Source organism: Camelus dromedarius, chromosome 27 (genome assembly GCF_036321535.1).
Source record: "Camelus dromedarius isolate mCamDro1 chromosome 27, mCamDro1.pat, whole genome shotgun sequence".
Lineage (NCBI taxonomy): Eukaryota > Metazoa > Chordata > Mammalia > Artiodactyla > Camelidae > Camelus > Camelus dromedarius.
Genome location: NC_087462.1, coordinates 24,858,587 through 24,880,352, shown reverse-complemented (window position 1 = coordinate 24,880,352; position 21,766 = coordinate 24,858,587). Strand labels below are relative to the sequence as shown.

The 21,766-nt window shown below is 44.4% G+C and overlaps 1 protein-coding gene across 3 annotated transcripts in view; it reads right to left on the bottom strand.

Annotated features, from left to right (window-relative positions):
- Positions 1-21,766, bottom strand: part of RUFY1 (RUN and FYVE domain containing 1) — a 44,157-nt gene that overhangs the window by 7,079 nt on the left and 15,312 nt on the right. For 2 of the 3 annotated variants that reach the window (XM_031437968.2, XM_064480168.1), the window contains exons 6-13: positions 17,242-17,303; positions 14,884-14,949; positions 12,619-12,688; positions 10,112-10,213; positions 9,097-9,213; positions 8,103-8,270; positions 1,935-2,032; positions 347-466 (exon numbers count right to left, since the gene is read on the bottom strand). In XM_031437968.2, the coding sequence (XP_031293828.2) occupies positions 347-466; positions 1,935-2,032; positions 8,103-8,270; positions 9,097-9,213; positions 10,112-10,213; positions 12,619-12,688; positions 14,884-14,949; positions 17,242-17,303 (803 nt within the window). The remainder of the gene's footprint in view (positions 1-346; positions 467-1,934; positions 2,033-8,102; positions 8,271-9,096; positions 9,214-10,111; positions 10,214-12,618; positions 12,689-14,883; positions 14,950-17,241; positions 17,304-21,766) is intronic. The other variant, XM_064480167.1, reaches the window with a different exon arrangement.

Sequence of the window (21,766 nt, the reverse complement as noted above, 5' to 3'; positions counted from 1 at the left end):
AACCCAAGTCATTAGACAAGAAACATCTAGACCCTCCAACAAAGCCTGGAGGTGAGGCTCCCTCCCCCCGGGCCACCTGCTCCGGGACGTGCAGCGGGAAGCTGGCGCAGGCACACGCCGAGCAGCTACGGGACGGGGGAGACGGGGAAGAGCTCGGACACGCACAAGGTCCTGGGTTCGATCCTCAGTACCTCCATTAAAAATAAATAAACCTAATTACCACCTGCGCCGCCAAAACCCCTCAGACATCTCTTCTCTCATCCTAATCCTAGCCTTTGCAGGGCCGGCTTTGCAGCGGGACTGTCGCCCCGCTTCCCACGCCCCCTGCTGCCCGCATGGCTCCTACCACTGCTCGTGCAGCTGGGCAAGCTGCTGCTGCAGGGCGCTGGTCCTCCCGCCCAGCTCCTGCTGCAGCGTGTGGCTCCGCTCCTCGGCCCCCCGCCTCGCCCTCTCCGAGTGCTGCAACCTAGACCAAGTGAACCAAATCTCTGTTAAGGAAAGGATCTAACCTTATGATGTACGGTACGATTCTTCTGCATATGCTTGCTGACTTGAATTTTTTTCTTTTCTTTTTAAAAATTACTATATGGTAACCTCGACTCCCTGGCGTGGCTCGTTCCACGAGTTTTTAGCACAGGCAGAAGCTCAGGTAACCAGCACCGCAGTCAGTTCTAACAGGTGATACGGGACAGTTCCATCACCCTGCAAAGCTCCTCAGTGCTGCCCCTCTGAGTCACACCCTCTCTCCGCCCCTAAAGCCAAGTAAATGAATTATACTTCATATAACCTTGGGGACTGGCTTCCTTCTTTCAGCATATCTTTTGAGATCAATCGAAGTTTTCGTGTGTATCAGCGGTCATCCCTTTTTACGGCTGACAGCCAGCAGTGGGTCACATAATGAGAGTATGTTTGGTATTTATTTATTTTTACATATCATGTTTTTTTAGTTGAAGTATAGTTGATGCACAATATTACATGTTACAGGTACACAATATAGTGATTCACAAGTTTTTAAAAGCTGTTCTATTAGGTGTGCAGTGGCATCACACTGTGATTTTAACCCATACCTCCCTAATGGCTAGTGATGCTGGACATCTTTTCAGACTCTTATCTGCCAACAGTATGTTCTCTTTGGTAAAGTGTCTGTTCACGTCTCTTGTCCATTTTCAAACTGGACTGTTTGTTGAGTTCTCAGAGTTCTTTAGATATTCTGGATACAAGTCCTTTGTCAGATATGTGATTTGCAAATTTCCTCCCAATCTGTAACTTAATCTCTTAATTGTGTGTTTCACAGAACAAAAGTTTTAATTTTGGTAAAGTCCAATTTATCAAGCTTTTCTCTTACGGAACGTGTTTTATGTCATGTCTAAGAGCTCTTCGTCTACCCAAAGTCACAAAGATTTTCTCCTGTTTTCTTCTAAAAGGTTTATAGTTTTAAGTTTTACATGTAGATTTGTGATCCATTTTGAGTTAATTTTTGTATAAAGGTGAGATACAGATTGAGGTTCCTTTTTTTTTTTTTTTTGCTTATGGATGTCCAATTGTTCCAATATAATTTATTAAAAAGACTATCCTTTCTCTAATGAACTGCCTTTGCACCTCTGTAAAAAAAAAATCAATTACTTCTATTTGTGTGAGTCTATTTCTTGACCCTATTCTGATTCCCTACTGACCTATTATTTAAATGTGACAGTGACAAGGAGCTTATCGGATAGTTCTGACCCCGAGGGGACAATGTGGTGCAGGAACCCAAAGGATGATTAAGTGAACACATGCTTAGGCAAGGCCAGGGAATCCAGCCCCCTTGCCGGGCTAGACTGCAGACCTGAAGGACAAGCATCCCAACCTGTCTGTACTTTTGAGAGAGACTCTGAGTCGGTCTCCAGGCCCAGCTCCTTCTAGGGAATATCTATCTGCCAGGGGGAAGTGATTACCTTTCTTCCATTTGTTTCATGCTGGACATAACTTGATTGGTTTTTTCTTCAAAAGATGTGATGGCTTCATTCTTCTGCTGTAAACTGCTCTCTGCATTCTATAAAAGCAAGGAAAGAGGGTCATTCTCTGCTTCTCCCTCACCCCTGTGCCTGCTCTGGATTACAAGCAGATTCAATGAAAACGAATATGTGTATGTACATGCATGACTGGGACGCTGTGCTGTACACCAGAAATTGACCATTGTAACTGACTGTACTTCAGTTAAAAAAATTTTTTTTAAATAAAAAATATAAGCGGATTCAACTCTTCACCTTGCACTTTTGTAACATTTTTTGGGGTAACTTTCAAGAGCATTTTATTAATTGCTCCTCTTCTGCACAGCCTGGGAAGACAGACTGGGCCAAGGCTCCCAGCGTCACCAACATAAAGACAGGCAAAGATGGAGGTAATGAAGCCTTCTGTTTGGACAGTCCTTGCCCCTTTTTGAAAAGGACCTTCAGGGTAGGATCTGACTCAACGTTACTGAGCTTTGCTCACGAGCCAGGCACATTGATGAGGTCACAGACCCCTGCAGGGTTCTCGCGGTGGGTCACGTTAGCCCTTGCTTCTCTGAGCCAGAGAGGGAGGCTCAGAGAGAGAAAGCACCCGGGTGGAGGTTAGAGCATGCCCACGACCGTGTGCAGGCGTTGAACCACGGCAGATGCGGAGTGACCAGGAGGGAGCCAAAAAAGCACCATGTTTCTGTGCATCTACAAGAGACACTCTTAAAATACAAGGATACAGAAAGGTTGAAGACAGAAGGAAGTCCTGATAAATTCTTAAGAATAGTACACAGACTGTTTTCTCCGGCTTTTATGTAATAAAACTAGACATACACAAAAAAAGAATAGCTAAAAAATACCTTGTATCTGGAAATGAAATAGCATATTATTAAAAAACAACTGAGCTAAAAAAACCAGAAGAGAAATTATGAAACGCTTAGAGCTGAAAGACTGAAAACACGCTGCAATTTTTTGCTACACTTGAAGATGCCACTGAGTGTAAGATGCACCTTGATTTTTTTTCTTTCATAATTGAGATTTTATTGGTTGTTTTGAGGATCAGTACCCAGACATTTCAATTTGTTCACAATTCTTAACATACGTACCAAAAATCTAAAAAATCATGTAGTTGTGATTCTTTTCCAGTTATTCCAGGGACTTTCCAGCTGAAAATTTGGAAGCAAATTTCCTTAACAGGATATCAAGTACCAGTATTGTCAAATGTTGATACGCTGTTACATTTCATAAGTCCCACTAATTCACAATTTAATATCATATCCACTACATACTCAAATTTTCAGTCGTCCACAGTACATTAACGAAGCTACTAGGAAAACTGGACTACCGAGAGCAAAGATGTTACAGAGCGCACAGAATTCTGACAAGGAGAGCCGAGATCAAGGAGCCGTCTGCTTTAGGAAACAATTCTACCAAAAACAACATGGGAAGAGAAGTAATGTAAAGTGTTCAAGGCATATTAAATGCACAACTGACTCCAGATTAAGACGCACCCTAATCTGACACACGACTAAGAAAGGGAAAACTGCTGCTCGAAACCTGTCATGCTCTTGACTGTATGGCATCTCGATTTCAGAGATGCTAAAATGTGAAAAACATGCTTCTTAGAAATACTTTTGTCCAAATTTGAGGACCATAGCTATAGCAGTATGTGTTGGTAATTTTTAACTTTAAACAAAATATTTTATGAAGTTAAAAAAAGATAAGACAGATGAGCTAAGCACGCATTTCAGAAATTGAAAATACCCCGAAGAAATAAGAAAAAAATGACAAACATGAGTAGAAAAAATTAATGAAATAAGAAACAATAACAAACAATAAAGAATATTAAAAAAAAAAGGCAGTTCTTTGAAAAGATTTTTAGGACAGACACACCTCTGGCAAGACTGAATAAGAAAAAAAAGAAAACGCAAATAAGAAAATGCTGAATGAAAGAGATTTAAAAATTCTGGAAGAGTATTATGAACAACTATAAGCTAAAACATCTGAAAACTTAAACAAACACAGACACATTTTGGGGAAAAATATAAAAATATACCATAATTGGCCTGAGAAGAAACAGGAATAGGCTAGTAAGATTTCAATAAATTGAAATGGTAGCCACAGTCTCCTATCCCCAAAGCCCAGCCCAGCTGAATCCTGTAACATGGGTTCTCAAAACTTCTGGAGAATAGATACTTGCTATCTTAAATGAGTTATTCCCGAGAAAGTGAACAGGAAAGCTTATTCTGTAGTGCCCATTCAGCCTCGATTCTGAAACCAAATAAGGCTAGTAAAAGGAAAGAAAATTCGAGGTCCATCTCACATACAAACACATAGATAATATATATAACATAGTGGCTAACTGCATCAAGAGTTACATGTTTATTTATGCAGGCAGGGGGAGGTAATCAGGTTTGTTTATTTAGTTTTTCCATGGAGGTACCAGGGATTGATGCTAAGCGCGCCCTCTACCACTGGAGATACGCCCTCCCCGCCAAGAGTATATTAAATATATCACGGTCAAGGAGGATTCCAGGACCATAAATCTATCTATATAAGTTGCTGCATAAATAAGGGAGAAAAAGAACATGATTATCACAATAACAGCTCATACAGCTCAACAACAACAACAAACAAACAACCCAATCAAACAGGAGGCAGAGGACCTAAGTGGACGTCTCTCCAAAGAAGACATGCTGACGGCCAACGGGCACGCGAACGGGCTCAACACTGCTAACTATCAGAGAAGTGCAAATCAAATCTACAGCGGGGTATCACCTCACACCGGTCAGAACGGCCATCATCAGAAAGCCTACAAATAAAAGATGTTGTGGGGGGAGGGCAGAGCTCAGTGGTAGAGGGCATGCTTAGCATGCACAAGGTCCAGGGTTCAACCCCCAGCACAACTGTACCCTCACAATCCAGGCACCACTGGACGCGGCTGGAGGGAGCGTGTGTTGGTGCGGCTCTCCTGGAAAGCAATGTGTCTGGGCTTATGCAAACCAAGGACACAAAGGGAGAGTTTGGCTGGCAGGGCACTCGCATCACATCTGCCAAAGAGACCCGCCCAGGATCCAGAGGGAGAAGTGTGCGCTAGCCGCTGGGGCGTTGCCTGCGCCAGTGCAGGGGAGGAAAACCGGGTGCCCATCACTGGGGGAACAGGCAAGAAAACGCAGTGGGTGCCCACGCTGGGAAACCAAACTGCGCTAAGAAGCCAGCACCAGGCAGCCTCGTGGATGGATGCAGCGCCAACAGAGAAAGTAAGGAACAGGGTGAGATCACAGCACCACACTACCTCTGTAAATTAAAATGCACGTCCTGAAAATCATGCAGCATGCTTTTAGAATGACAACATAAATAAAAAGATACGAATAAAAAGGACACCTTAGAATACCGGCCTAGAGGAAAGAGAATGGGAATAGGGGTAGGGGACATAAGGAATAAGGAAACAAGAGAAGTGTTTTATTATAGTGCCCCAGACGGAGGGATACAATGGCCTCAATCTTCTGCATCTGAAGCCCAGAGGGAAAAATGGGTATGAAGTGAACACAGGATGCTAGAACTCCAGCAGCGCCAGGAGGGACGTGGGGGCGGTGCTGCCACTGGGAATCCAGCGTGTGCAGCGTTGACTTGGCAGCCAGGCGTGTGGCGCTGTCAAAGCAGACCTTACAAGGTGGTAAGCGGGTGACCCTTACTGGTTATGGCAAACATTTAGTCAAACTGTCAGTTGCCCAAGCTCAGAAAATGGAATTGATGCCAGCCGTGCCAGGGCTCGAAATGCTAGGATGTGCTGTAAGCAAGGGGTTTGCAGGGAGAGATGGACAGGGAGAGAGCCCGAAGGCAGGGTCCTCACGGGTTAGAAAAGCCAACTAGTTTTCTAACTGATTGAGAGAAGAGTGGAGGCCCTGTGGCGTCCTGCAGCGAAGATCAGAGTTGGCTGCTTTCCTCCCACCACGAGCTGCTGTTCCAGGTGACCCGCCACTAACATAAGAGGGACTGATGGAGCAAAGAAATGGAGCCGGGGTGGGAGCTGCGTTTAATCAATAGACAAACTGTGGTCATGGACACACAGGTCAGGCGGACGCAAGCAGACCAGAGGCTCGCACAGAGGGAAACTGATGTCCAAGAAACCACCAGTCTGGTCCGAAAAATACCTGACTGTTGGACCCCTAGTGCAGCCTCCAGGCCAGCAGCCTGATACCGGCAGGGAGCTGGCTGCCACAGCTGTGCAGCCACCAGGAGGGCCTGGTCCCCAGGGCCCACCCTCATGCACTGTAGATGATGGTGGCCTCGGGGCCATTGGGGGCCGGCAACGTGCTCCTTAGAAGGCAGAGCAGGGTAGCCAGACATGCTGAGCAATGGAGCCCTGGGTGCCCCGGGCAGCCTTCACGGTTCCGGTCCAGAGCCTGCCCCGTGTGTCCCTTGTCTCCTCGTTCCCAACAGGCATCTCGGCGCTCTACCAGCTTATCCTGGGCCGACGGGTTACCGTGACAGACAGCTGGTCCTCTAGTTCGGACACAGGCCTTGTGGGTTTGGGGAGGAGGCTGCCCTTCGGCCGGGGTTATGGACTTGGGGGCAGCTCGGTGGGGCCGACTGCAGCGGAGACAACTCTGTCTCCCCCCGCCCACCCCCTTCACCTGGCCTGTGGTCCAGAAGCAACAGTCCCAGGCTGCCCTTGCAGCCGGACCTGGCCTTGCTGACCAGCCCTTTCCTATGTGACTGGACGGAACGACGTGTGCACCTGCTGTCTCACTGCCTGAGAGCAAATCCCTGGCTCCAGACTTGTGCTTTCCGCCCGCTTCCACTGGCAAGAATGTGACAGCTCAAGTGGCCTTGAGAGCTGGGGCTGCCGTTAGTCAGAGTCCCTGAATGACTGCGGGCGGAGAAACTGCTCTCCTGGGAACTGTTATGTAACACACACACTTCCATGTGTTTGAGCCGCTCCGTTTCAGGCTCTGCTAAGCTACCACAGCAGTTTAGTTTCCCCTAACGTGCATTAACGTGTACGTCTACATGCCGACCAAAACCAGAAGAAAACATGAAAAATTTAGATAGTAAAACTCTTTTCTTCCTTTTCTGTTTTTGCTTCAATTTTCATTGTTGCTATTACAATAATATTGATTATGCAATAGTTCAAAAAAAGATAGGACAAAATAACACAACTTATCTGTACTGTTTTCACATTATCTTTGACACAGATGTTACTATAAGTAAGAGTGAGACCACATCTATGGAAAAGGAAGTGGGACTGTTTTGAACCATATGCATACATATATGTATGTATGTATATGTGTGTGTGTGTGTGTATTTTTTTTTTTTTAGTGGAGGTCCTGGGGGTTGAACCCAGGACCTTGTTCATGCTAAGCATGTGCTCTACCCCTGAGCTATACCCCCAGCCCCTCTAAGTGGGATTGTTTTAGCAATAAAATAGGAAACAGAACTTCAAAAAAAGAAAAGTTTTGAGGACACAGAATGGTATCCCTCTGGGTGGCTTCTGGGAAAGAAAGCATCGCAGTGGTTAGGTGCTGCCTTTTAGACTCTGGCGCGACTGGCCCTTTCTGGGCTAGCTCCCCTGACTGCTCTGAAATGCCCAGGGACGGGAGCAGCCAGCTGGCTGTGTGGCCTGGGGACTCAGCAAGATTAACGTACTGGCAAAGCTTGAAAAGGCAATACTAACACATACCCTTCAGCCACTTCTCCACTTCTTGAGGCAAACACGTGGTCCCTGAAGTAGAGGGAAACAGAAGGCAAGGGGGCAGTGACGATATGACAGGCAGAGTTCAGGTTTGGACTGAAAAGGCACAGTTCGGTTTTCAGCTCTATTTATGGACTGGGCCACCAGGCGCGTGTGACTTAGCCCTTCGATTCTGCCTTGTCACTGGCATTTCCCCCCGTTTTATAAACGTATCTCAGGGACTGCTGGGAGACTCAAATAAAAGAAATACAGTAACACGTAAGACGGCCTAGGACCAGGTCTGCACACGCTAGGCCCTCACTGCTGTGTCTACTCTCTCCTTGTGTAGGAAGAGTGACCTAAAACCGGAAAGGCAGCACGGGACACGCTCCACCACCGGAGACAAGCAGCCGGAAACCAGGTTGTGATGCAGACACACAGCCAATCCCCACCTGAACTCTGTGAAACATCTGTAAGTTGATGGCTTTGACATCTTCCAGCTGCTGGCGCAGGGCCACCAGAGTGTCCTGCTTCTCATGGGTGTCCTTTTCCAGTAGCTTCATTGCGATTTCCATTTCGGTTTTCATCCCAATTTGTAACTCCAGTTCTTTCTCTAGTTCCTTAGAAGGATATTAACAAGGAAAATGTTATTAAAGTAGATCACAGGAATGAACGTAACCACGGCTGGAGCTGGGGCAATCACCAGAATGCGTTAGGAAAATGTAGACAAGTCCGTCTGGAAGAAGACCAGTCTGGAGCATAACTAGACTAAGGTTTTTCCCTTTTCTCATTTTATAATGAACACTGGCTCTGCATCCAGTCAGCACAAAGCTGGAAGGTGGCAACGTGAGCCCAGAGTTCCAGCAACCACGCCGCACTCTTCAGACCTGAGATCACCACGCAGGGTCTGGAAGAATGTACATCTTTTATTCGACTGCTAGAAGCTGGTTTGGTGCTGCGGTGTTAGAATCTCTGCAGTGGTTTGCTGCCTGATGGCGACAAAGGTGCAACCATTTTGAAATGGTTCTGTCCTGGAAAACTCAGGACAGTGTTCCTACGGCCTTGCAAAGAAGCAAAGAAATGAAGCAGGAGTAAGAACTCGGTTTAATAAAACACACTGGTCACTGACACACAGTCGAGGCTGGAGATAAACGGACCCGAGGCTGTGACGTCAGAGAAACCAGGAATCTGGGCTCACAGGGATCCCTGAAGGTTTATAAAATTGGGAAAAATGCAGAAATGAGTGGTAGACTTAAGCCTTTTTTTTTTTTAAGGAATAATTTCTGACTCTTTTTGGGTATTTTTTCACATGTTAAAAACTTCATTTGCATAAAAAACTCATTTGTTTTAAGAGCAGGCTGACGCATGCGTGTGAGAGGCGTGGACAGAAGCAACTTGGAGGGCTCCGGGGGAACTCTGCGACAATGCTCAGGCCCGGACACTCACCAGCCGGGCCTTCTTCTCCGCCTTCAGCTGCTTCCACACGTCACTGTACATCTCGTCCAGGCCTTGCCGTGTCTGCTTGTAAGTCTCCAGCTCAACCTTTGTGTCCTGTTTCGTCATCTGTAATCAGACAACAGCCCAGAAGAACGGTTTGCTTATGGAAGCAAGCTAACTACAAAGTGTCTTAAAATATACCATAATTTTTTAAAACAGCATAATTTCTATTTTTTTAATTTATATTTTTTAAGCTTTTAGTTTTTCTCTTTTAATAGAGAAAGGTTAACATTTTAAAGACATTCTGAAATGTCTTTGAACTTGAAGGATGGGAGCAAGCCAATAGATTTTTGAAAAGAAAAAGTAGGTTCAGAAAACAATTTATAGTTAATTTTCTTTTAAATAGAACAGTGATTCTGAGTGGGAAAGGCCCTCATTCAGTCCACCATTTAGTACTTATCTAGCATTTTTATTTTTCAGGGGGGAATCAGGTTTATTTATTTTAGTGAAAGTACTGGGAATTGAACCCAGGACTTCGTGCATGCTAAGTGCATATCTCCCTGTCCAGCATGGTTTTAGCAGTGGGTGAATTTTGAGATGAAGCAGATATGGTCCTGACCCTCGAGTCATCATATGGGACAGCCACAAGCCAGCAGCTCCACAAAACAGCAAATGGATCCTATGCTGGAGGGAGGTGCAACGAGCTATGGGGACACGGGAGGAGGAGGGCCCCGGCACACCGATGGGCGCCAGGTGCAGCATCCCAGGGAGGGGCTGAAGAGGGAACAGAAACTTTCACTCGCAAAGGCCCAGAGGCTAGGGTGCAGTGTGCCTGGGAAACCCTCAGTGGTCCTGGTGGCCTGAGAGTGACGTGGGAGGGCACGGCCAGGAGGGACTTCCTGGCATCGAATGAAGCATGTGTGCACGTTGTGAGGTCTGGGGGTTGTTCATCTCTGTGTTTAGCTGCGCGGCGGACACGTCCGGGTAAGGAGCAAGCCGCCCGGCCGCCAGGCCTTGCCCCTACCTCCACCCTCTTCTCACTTCTCTCACGGATTAATTCATTCTGTTCTCTTAATTGCTGCTGTTCTTCTTGAAGTGAACAAATCCGGTCTGTGGCAGCCGAAAGCTGATGAAGAAAGATTTTTATATTTCTTAACATCACAACAACTCTGACTGTTCAACTTAAAACTAACATTTGGCATCTTAGCAATTGACTGTACATTTTCACATATGTGATATTTTATGTCTTTCTTTTGAATAGGTGACACACTCACATGGTTCAAAATCCCAAAGATATAAAAATGTGTACAGTAAAATCTTTCTCCCACCCCTGCCCCAGCCATCTCTGCCCTCCCCAGATTTTCTTCTTTTACAAAAATGATAGCACACTATGTGTGGGCAAAGATTTATGGACACAAAATATAAAGAAACAGCCTGAACGGCCAATATTAGAAATGGTTTAATAAATCACAGTGGAAACATAAAACAGAAATATGTCATTATTAAAATGTTTATGAAAGCTTTTAATGACTTGAGAACACACTTATAATACCAAAAGAGAAACAAAGCAGGTTACAGAGTATGCTCTCACCTCTAATTAAAAACAAACAAACAAACAAACAAAAAACCCAAAACTCAACCATGTTAAACATGCTTAGGAAGAGATGGGGACCGTATATACCAAATGATAAAAACAGCTGTCACTTAGCCAAGGGATTATGGGCTTTTGTTTTTTTTCCCTGATTGTTCATTCTTTTCCGTTTTTCTAGCCAATGGGCAAAAGGTAGCTTACCACTGGAGAGAGAATTAAAGAGTCTGGGAGAGGACTCACCGCCAAACCATTAAGGACATGCCCAAGCACGCCACCTCCCGTGCCCTGAATGAGTTAACGGCATTTGGGGGAAAGTGTGTAGGAGCAGGTGGACCTGCTCAGAGGCTAGCAGGGGAGGCGAGGTGGACAAGGAGTAAATACACTAACCAACCTGTCCTCACCCAGCCTCTGAACCTGCCTGGATACAGAAGGTGAGGCTGGAGAAGGACAAAGAAGCAAGACGTGCCCTCCGTACTAGGCTGTGCTCTTAGCTTCATTCACGAACAGGGGGCTCAAGGCACTGAATGCCTCACCTCCTCAACAGCGTCTACATCCACTCAGACTCTCAACCCAGGACCAGGGCCTCTAAACACGACTGGCTGTGCCCACATAAGAATCTTTAAGGCCTTAAGAGAGGGGGCTGGTCGCTACAGCGGAAAAAAGCAGGCGAAACCCACATGCTACCTCCCGCCCCACTCCCTGGGGACGCAGAGCGCCCCCTGGAGAGAGAGGTGTCCTTTTTCTCTAAAGTACGTTTCCTGTTACAGTCGTTTGCCATAACCCAGTTGTTTAGTCTCAGAAGCTAAATTAGATCTTCATTCAAAGCATGCTGCCTGGTCTGGGAGAACAAAGTGTGAACTTGCTTGTCCTAAAACCAGCTAAGGTCTGCGAGCACCGCCACACACCAAGTACGGGGGGAGGGCGATCACACGCTATTAAGCTAAATTTAGCTTGATGACACTACTGTGAGGTACGGATTATCCTCCGATTTGGAGGTGAGGAGAGTGGGGCTCCGAGACCCACCTCCCTGAACTGAGGCCCAAAGGCCCACCCACCCCAGGTGCACTCGAGCCCTTCGGTTCTAACCGCAGTGACGTCTCTCCCGTGACGCTGCCTTTGAACCTCCTGCTCCCCTCACAAGTCTGAGTGCTCCTCTCCTCAGAGCTGTTCCGAGCTGGCCCCTCAGGAGAGAGAGCCTTAAACTGGGGTCCTCTGTTACAAAGGCCTCTCCTCTCGGCGGGAACCTGCCTCCACACCGCGGGGGTCCCTCTCCGGCCCCCCTCACAGCCCGCTTCCTCCCCAGGGAGACCTGGGGAGGCCCGAGCAGCCGGGGCCCGCTACCTGTGCAAAGCCTCAGAAAGGCTGGGCAACCTGCCTCCTGCTAGCAGGAGACAAGATGTGTCCGCCAGGGAGACTGCCGGGCAGCGGGCAGCAAGCCTTCTTCCTCGGCCTCAGCCCTCCTTCTTCCTGTCCTTTCATTCTCTCTCTTCCTAGTGAGAAAGCAGAGAAAGACCACGCTGTGGGGGGACCGGTTCCACGCTCCTGAGAGGCTGAGACACGGAAGGGGTGGGCGCGGGTCCCTTCACCTCGGAACAGAGCCTGGGCCTCGTGGGCAGCAGGGAGACACACTAAGTCACAGGGGAGGTGGCGGAGGAGGGAGAGAGCAGCGCATTCACAGCACGAGCGGGGCTTTTCCGGCTGGGACGACCATGAGGTCATGAAACCTGTGTCACTTGGACTGGCTCATGGGCGCCCCGCACAGGGCAGAACACGGACACTCTGAGGACGCGAAATTCTGAGACTGCCCAGCCCACGTGCAGCTCGGCCCGCGGCTGGCAACTCCCCATCCTGCCGGCGCGCAGCTCTGGTCAGACACACCGACCACGCCATTTCTCTCAGCCTTGGCCATTCTGTCTTAAGAATGTCAGTAAGTTACAAACCTCTTCTTGAAGCTTTGAATTGGTCTTTTCCAAGCCATCGATCTTGGTTTGAAGATCTCCAACTGTGCAGCTGTAAAAAAATAAAATATTAAGTAAATGTGAACTTATAAATACCGACTGTTTTCCCAACCCGCAAACGAGAACAGATTCCTAGGTTTCCTGAATGAAACAGTGTCAAATGGTTGCCAATTAACTCATAGATGAGAATTCTAAATACATGTGTATGAGGTGTATGTGGGTATGTATGTATGTATGTATTTATTTATTTATTTAGAACTTTTCAATGTATTCCCCCCACCCTCCCAAATATGCTACCCATTTCTTTTTCAGCCAACTGGAAAGAAAACAGTTTTTTTCCTAACACGATAGATGGGAACCAAAATGTGTTGGCAGTCATATATCTAATGTAACTTTCATAACCAGATATTGGGACTTTTGGGTAGAAGGATCAAAGGTGTTTTTTAATCTTTTTTATACTTTGTGCCATTTTTCACATATTCTTTAAGTCATATGTACTGCTTTCATACTGAAAAATACATAGAAAGCTAAGGTAGACTTGATTAAAAAAAAAACAATAATAACCACAAAAATAATAGTAGTCATTTTCTTTTTGGACAATGTGCCAGGCCCTGTTTGTTCTAAGCATTTTATTTATCTGTAAAAAAAGGTAGTTAGGGTTATTTATTATTTCTAATGGAGGTACTGGGGTTGAACCCAGGACCTCGTGCATGCTAAGCAAATGCTCTAACACTGAGCTCTATGCTCCCACCTTGTTCTAAGCACTTTCAATGCAACAACTCATGTAATTCTCCCACAACCCTGTCAGAGAAATCTTATTGCTACTCTGTTTTACAGACAAGGAAACCACCCTCCTGCCCAAAACGGGTGCTTCTTGCCGGTGAAAGGGGGCTACAAAGAAACAAATCTGGCAAGGCTCATGAGCCAAGGTTCAAGAATCAGGAGGCACAAAAAGAAAAACGCAAAATGACGCGAAGTGGAAAAGAGAACAAAACAAAAGATATGGAGGGAATTAAAAGTTTTAGGAGTATGCCATTTTCAGTTCTGTACTCACTATATAACTTAGAAAACATTGATAAAATTTATATGTTTCTTAGGAAACATGAATTACCAAAAAAGACATATCCCCAAAAGGAGAGAAGCTAGATGAAGTAACAACTAAGGAAAAACTGAAAAGTTGGCAAAGTATTGCCTGCAGGCAGACTTTGAGCTTCAGATTTTCAAGGAGCAAATAATGGTCATGAACTTGAAGGTGTTCCCAGGCACAGGAACAAGGCAAAGCTTCCTAATGCATTTTGTGAACTGCATGGCCCTGACACCACGTCAGCGGGAAAAGCTACAGGACTATGAGGTCAGGGTACATGTTAAATTATTATTATTATTATTTTTAAAATCGAAACAGTCAGTTATGATGTGTCAATTTCTGGCATTAACGTTTCAGGCATACATGTACATATTCCTCTTCATACTCTATTTCATTTTCATTATAGGTTACTAAGAGATATTGAATATAGTTCCCTGGGCTCTACAGAAGACATTTGTTTCTACCTATTCTATATATAGTAGTTAGTACATATGTTAAATTATTAAAGTGACATTCGATCAAGTAGAGTTTACCCCTGTGATACGGGAACGGTCAGAATGAAGAAGTTCATTAATAAAATGTATCACTTCACTAGATTAAGAGATAAAAGTCATGATTAACTTCATGAACGCTAAAAGGCACTGGACAAAATTCAACACCTATTCCTCATCGAAACGCTCAATAAACTAGGAACGGATCAACGATCTTTTTCTCAGTAGGGAGGGTAATAGCTCAATGGCAGAGTGTGTGCTTACCAGGCACGAGGTCCTGGGTTCAAGCCCCAGAACCTCCACTTAAAAAAAAAAAACAAACAACACTGGAGGGATGTGTGCTGATTCCAATCCAGCAGCAACAGCGCCTCCCATGCAGTGATTTCCAACCAGGGGGCTGTGGGCTGCGGGCTGCAGGGTGGCCGGTCGGGATTCATTTGTTACTCTCTAAATAGCATAACTGCACAACACGAAGGACCAGAGAGTTCTCCAAAACTCTTCATCAAGAAATCACAGTTCTCCAGTCTGTACACATGAGCATTGAATGATAACCTTTCCTTTTGGCTTGGAAATAAGTTAGTTATAAATATACGGCAGCTCAAAAAAGTTCCACCAGGCAATTACCGAGTACTGAGGATGGACCACAACAGCGGAAAAAGGAGACAGTCCTACCTTAAGTGCCGGTTCAGTTCTTCTACATAGTTTTTTTGATCAAGGACATCAGTGATTCTTTCATGCCTTTTAAAAAGAGTGTAAAAAGAGAGAATTACTTTTACTCAGTGTTGATGCTTTGTAATCGTCCCCCAACCTTCCGATCACTTCCTAGGAGAACTGTCATCAGGAAACCAAGAGACAGTCAGAGCTGAGTAGTGTCTGCATGGTCCCAAGTGAACCAGCAAGGTTGGCGGGGTAGACACGGAACCGCACTGGAAACACACGGCCCAGAAAACACGCTGCCCAGAGAGCAGCCTTCCTGCAGGTGCTCCCCCCGCCCACAGAAGCAGCATTCTTTGTCAACAGTTCCATGAAAAGATCCTCAACACCACTAAGCATCAGGGACATGCAAATCAAAACCACAACGCAATCATCACCTCACACCTGTTGGACTGGCTAGCATCAAGAAGACCAGAAATAGTAATGTTGGCCAGGACGTGGACAAAAGGGGACCCTGTGCGCTGTTGGCCGGGATGTAAATTGGCGTGGCCACTTAAAAAACAACACGGAGGTTCTTCAAAAATTAAAAGTAGAATTACCAAATGATCCAGTAATTCCACTCATGGGTATTTATCCAAACAATATGAAAAGTGAAGGGCCGCAAATGGAAAATGCCCTTCTTTTTTTGTGGGTGAGTTGTATTCCACTGCATACATATGCTTCATCATCTTTATCCATCCAACCTACTGGTGTGCACTTAGGATGCATCCAAGTCTTGACAATTATAAATGGTGCTGCTGTTAATAGCACGGTGTATGTATCGTTTTGAATTAATGTTTTTGTTTTTCTTGGATATATGCCCAGGAGTGGAACTGCTGGGCCATATGGTGGTTCAATTTTAAGGTTTTTGAGAAACCTCCGTATTGTTTTCCATAGTGGCTGCACCAATTTACATTCCCACCAACAGTGTACAGGGGGTCCCTTTTCCCCACACCCTCGCCAACATTTGCTATTTGTGTTCTTTTTGATGATGGCCATTCTGACGGATGTGAGATGGTGTCCCATTGTGATTTTGATTTGCATTTCCCTGATATTAGTGACAATGAGCAACTTCTCATGTTCCTGTTGGCCATCTGCATTTCCTTTTCTAGAAAAATGTCTGTTCATTTCTTCTGCCCATATTTTAAATGGGTTATTTGTTTGTTTGCTTTTTAATTGAAGTACAGTTGATTTAAAATGTTGTATTAGTTTCTGGTGTACAGCATGGAGGGTCTTAGAGGGCATTATGCTGAGTGAAATACGTCAGACAAAGAAAGACAAATACTGTAAGATATCACTTACATGTGGAATCTAAAAAATACAGCAAACTAGTGAATATAACAAAAGAAACAGACTCACAGATGTAGAGAAGGAACTAACGGTGACGAGTGGGGAGAGAGACGGGGGAGGGGCAAGATGGCGGTGGAGGATTAAGAGGGACAAACTATCAGGTATAAAGTAAGCCACAAGGATGTGCTGTACCACATGGGAAACACAGCCAACGTTTTATAGCTATAAATGGAATATAACTCCTAAAAATTGTGAGTCATTATGTTGTATACCTGTAACATAATACTGTACATCAACTATACTTCAATTTAAAAAATACGACACTGTAAAATGAATACATAAAAAAACCCCAAAGAAAATGAAAAGTAACTTGAACATGTATCTGCACCCCCATGTTCACTGCAGCACTATTTATAATAGCCAAGATACAGAAACAGCCTAAGCGGCCATCAATGGGTGAATGAATAAAGCAAATGCGGTGCATTCACATTCACATTCACACAAAAAAGAAGGAAATCCTGCCACTTCTGACAACATAAGTGGACTTTGGGGGCAGTATGCTAAGTGACAGAGAAAGACAAGTATCTTATGATCTCACTTATACGTGGACTCTGAAACAAAGAAAGAAAGAAACAAACATAAAGCCTCACAGATATAGAGATTGGTGGCTACTAGAGGCAGGCGTGGGAAAGTGAGTGAACGCAGCCAAACGGCACAAACTTCCAGCTGTAAGACACGTAAGCCCCGGGGACGTACGTGCGGCACGGCGACTACAGTTCACAACACTGTATTTGAAAGCTGCTAAGACAGTAGATCCTAAAAGTTCTTGTCACAAGAAAAACAATTGTTTGTAACTATGCATGGTGACGGGTGTTAGCTGGACTTCTTGTGGTGATCATTTTGTAATATACACAAATACTGGATCATTATGTCACGCACCTGAAACGAATACAATGTTATATGCCAATTATACTTCAATAAAAGAGTAGCATTCTTTGCTGGGATTTCGTTAAAAACATGCAGGACAGCTTACAACGCAGTACTTACTCTTTGCCCCCGTCAAGAGCCTGCACGTCCTTCAGATAGAGAGAAAAATCGATCACTCCAACCTGATTGAAATAAAGTAAGTTTAAATGAGAAATAATGGTTTCCACTTTCCACAAATCTTACAGTCTTTAAAATTCAAGGCATTTACATTCCTCTCTCTTTCCTACAGACAGTTTGTTAGGCTAGCCAGGTTATAAAGTAGCACTCAATCACACCAACGAAACAAAAGAAAAAGAACCCCATCACCTTCTAGAAGAAAAATGTACTAAAAATCAGAATTTAAGGGAATATTCTGAAGTTTCACCACCTAGTTATGATTTATTTTTTGTATTTATTCAATAATCAACTTGTTGACAAAGATCAACAAAGTTCTTTGGGTACAAAGTAATAAAGAAAAAAGGGAGTCCCGGATCTCGGGACTGAAGCGGTGGTCTTTACTGGTGCTCGGACTCCTGTCCCCGTATTAGGGTGTAATGGTCCAGTCAGTGCTTTAGGGGACATTCTCTGCCGCTGTGGGGAACTAGGGAGGGCCAAGCCCCCTTGCACATCTCACAGCCGGGGGCTTTGTCCAGAAACGAAGCACAGGAGAGGGAGAGAGTGAAAGCCCCAGCCTGCCACCATCCAGGCCGGTGTGAGTACGTGAAGCCATTCCTTTGAAGTATAGGAAAACTGGGTCCATCAATAGAGAAATATTTAAATCAGCCCTGTGACAGCCATGTCGCAGAACCCTACGCAACCATAACAGGGAATGCAGAGGGTGGATATGTCATGATATGAAGAAAGCTGCAGGATAGAGTTTCAGCTCAAAGAATACCACGTGCAGCATTAACTCCTCATCAGCCCCACCGATGTTAAAGCCAGAGCTTTACATGATGGCTTCTGCAACTTCTCTGTTGTACTTCCCACGAATCTACATTCCCAGCCCTTGAACCTGGGCGGCCTTACTGCCTGACCTGAGGAGCAGAAAGCGGCAGGAAGGATGCCGTGGCTTCCGCAGCCGGGTCAGCAAAGGCGGGAAGGGCCTCTCCCTGGCTCTGTCCTTTGGGCACATATCTTTGAAGACCTGAGCTTCCCGGGGAGAAGTCTGGCTACCTTGAGGCACCAGGCTGGAGACCGATTAGAGAGGCCACATGCAGACAGAGATGCCTAAGAGGCCCCTGCTGCTCCCGCCCCAGCTCACTGAGCCTTCTCAGCCCAGAGGACAGTGACAGCGCCCGCCTTCAGCCGTTCCAGCCCCAGACGCCAACTGCCTGTCGTCGCAGGAGCCCTCAGGAGGCGCCTCCCTGAGCCCAGCCAACCCTCAACTGTGAGTGACTTACTGTTTATGCGACTGTTAATTAGTTACGTAATACAATAGAAACCCAGGAAAGATTTAACTAAAAACAAAACCTATGTATTATGACTAATAGATCTGAAAGAAACAAATGATTTCTTGAAAAATATAAAGGACCAAAAATTGTTCTAAGACTTAGGAAACCAGTAAGTTGACCGAAAGCTATGCAAAAAATTAAAGTGGTCAAAGAACCGAAGACCACAAGGCTTTCGGCATAAAGTTGAAATGGTCATACCAGCAAGTTTTAACAAACCTTTAAAGAAAACTAATTCCTGCTCTAATAAACTGTGGTACAAAAATGAGTAGGAAAAAGAAGAACACTGTCCAGCTTATTTTATGAAGTTAATACAATCCTGACACTGAAAAGTGACAAAGACAGGATAGAGAAGGAAAATTCAGAAGAGTGTCATTCATAAGTGGAAACACAAAAATTCCCCCCAAACCACAGACATACTAAACCTAGGAGCACACTAAAAGAATAACGCATGATGACCAAGCAAGGTTTCCTTTAGGAATGCAGGGATCATATCACAATAGGAAATCACAAATTAATTCAACTATAATATTTGTTAAAAATGGATATGACATTTCATAGATGCCAAAAAGGTATTTGACAGCATTCAACATTCACGTTTAATAAAAATGAACACATCAACCCAATCCAAAAATGGGCAGAAGACCTAAACAAGCAATTCTCCAAGGAAGAAATACAAATGATCAATAGGCACATGAAAAAATGCTCAGTATCACTAATTATCAGAGAAATGCAAATCAAAACTACAGTGAGGTATCATCTCACACCAGTCAGAATGGCCATCATTCAAAAATCTACAAATGACAAATGCTGGAGAGACTGTGGAGAAAAGGGAACCCCCCCTACACTGCTGGTGGGAATGCAGTTTGGTGCAGTCGCTGTGGAAAACAGTATGGAGATTCCTCAAAAGACTAGGAATAGACTCACCATATGACCCAGGAGTCCTGCTCCTGGGCATATATCCAGGAGTAACCCTACTTCAAAAAGACACCTGCACCCCAATGTTCATAGCAGCACTATTTACAATAGCCAAGACATAGAAACAGCCTAAATGTCCATCAACAGATGACTGGATAAAGAATCTGTGGTATATTTATACAACGGAATACTATTCAGCCATAAAAACCGACAACATAACGCCATTTGCAGCAACATGGGTGTTCCTGGAGAATGTCATTCTAAGTGAAGTAAGCCAGAAAGAGAAAGAAAAAGACCATATGAGATCGCTTATATGTGGAATCTAAACAAACAAACAAACAAAGCATAAATACAAAACAGAAACAGACTCATAGACATAGAATACAAACTTGGGCGGGGGGTGGGAAGGGATAGACTGGGAGTTCAAAATGTAGAATAGATAAACAAGACTATACTGTATAGCACAGGGAAATATATACAAGATCTTGTGGTAGCTCACAGCGAAAAAAATGTGACAATGAATATATATATGTTCATGTACAACTAAAAAATTGTGCTCTACACTGGAATTTGACACAACATTGTAAAATGATTATAAATCAATAAAAAATGTTAAAAAAAATGAACATGAGAAAGAGGATCCCTCAGACATCGACAGTAAATAGTCACACTTCATGGCGACACACAAGAGGCAGCGTGTTCCAGGTGAGAACTGGCCAGGGGGCTCTATCACATCTATTATTTCATACAAATCCCATTCAAGTTTTTATTCTGGAATCAACAAAATGATGTTCAAAGTCATCTGGCGGAATGAACAGCCTCAGCTATACTGGAAAGAGTAGCAGGAGGTGAGCTGCCGGAGCATAAACCACACTACGTGGGAACAGGGATTAAAGACTACGCAGGGAGGAGCGTGTAGCTCAGGGGTAGAGCACGTGCTTAGCACGCACAAGGTCCTGGGTTCAATCCTCAGTGCCTCCATTAAAAAAAAAAAAAAAGAAAAAAAGGAAAAAAGCAAGTAAACCTAATTACCTTCCCCCTAGCAAAAAGACTATGTGACCGGCATAGAAATAAAATAAAGAAATCAGAGACTAAACACAGTCCAGAAATAAGCCTCAGCATATAATTTCACACATGATAAAGGTGGAATTTCAAATTAGTTAGGAAAATAATATTTAACACATGATATTCAGAAAACTGTTTACTATTTATAGAATAAATCTAGATTTCCATTTCACACTGTATCAAAATGAATGATAAGCAGATTATTTAAATGCAAAATATATATATTTCATTTTAAAAATTAGGTTAATTTTTAGATGTGGAAGGATCTTCTAAGCACAATACTATATAGAAGGTATAACAGAAAACTCCATGAAATTTGGCTGCATAAAAACCAAACAAACTCTACAGGGAAAATAAACCCTAAGAAACCAGAAATTTATAACAAAATATTCTGAAAGATGCTGAATATCTTTAATCTATAATAAAGAAGTAGAAAAGGTGAAAAACTGAAAAAAAAAAAAAGGCAAATTACAAAATCGCAAAATGGTGCACTTGGAATAATCATATTTTGGTTTAATGAGAAAATGAAACTTCAAGTATCTCTCTCTGAAATGTATAAATACAAATACACATCCCTTTATTCATGTGCTGGGAAGATACATCCCCAAATGTAACACCCATTTAGCTGTCTCTACATAATGGGATTATATGTGATATTTTGATTCTTTTCGAAAAAACTTCTCTGTAGTTTTTGAAAAATTTTCAACATGCAAAAACAAGAAAACTATTGAAAAAAAAAAAAAAAAAGAGAGAGAGGAGAGGTTACAAAAAACCAAAAGAGCTGACCTGGCCCTGAAGGGACTGGGGAAGCTTTAGATGCTTCGTGTCCAAACATGTGGTGGCAAGAAGGCCAGGTGGTGGCCCAGCCACAGCTACAGATGCCCTGAAGAGGGGTGGAGGCGACGATGGGGCAGGGTGTCCTGATTTACACTCCCGGCCACCAGTTTAGGCCTCAGCCCTGCTCACTGGCTCCCGTGCAGAGGGCTGCCCCACCGCACAGGGCACCCTGTACCCACCTGCTTACTTTCCTCGGGGATCTGCTCTATCAGATCTCTCTGAGTCACCTTCCCACTTCCTATGCAACCTTTCGGGACTTTCAGACTTGCCTGCTCAATGTTTTTGCTTTCTGTATTCTTGGCTACTTCAACTCACGACCTGGATGGCTGCTAGATCGA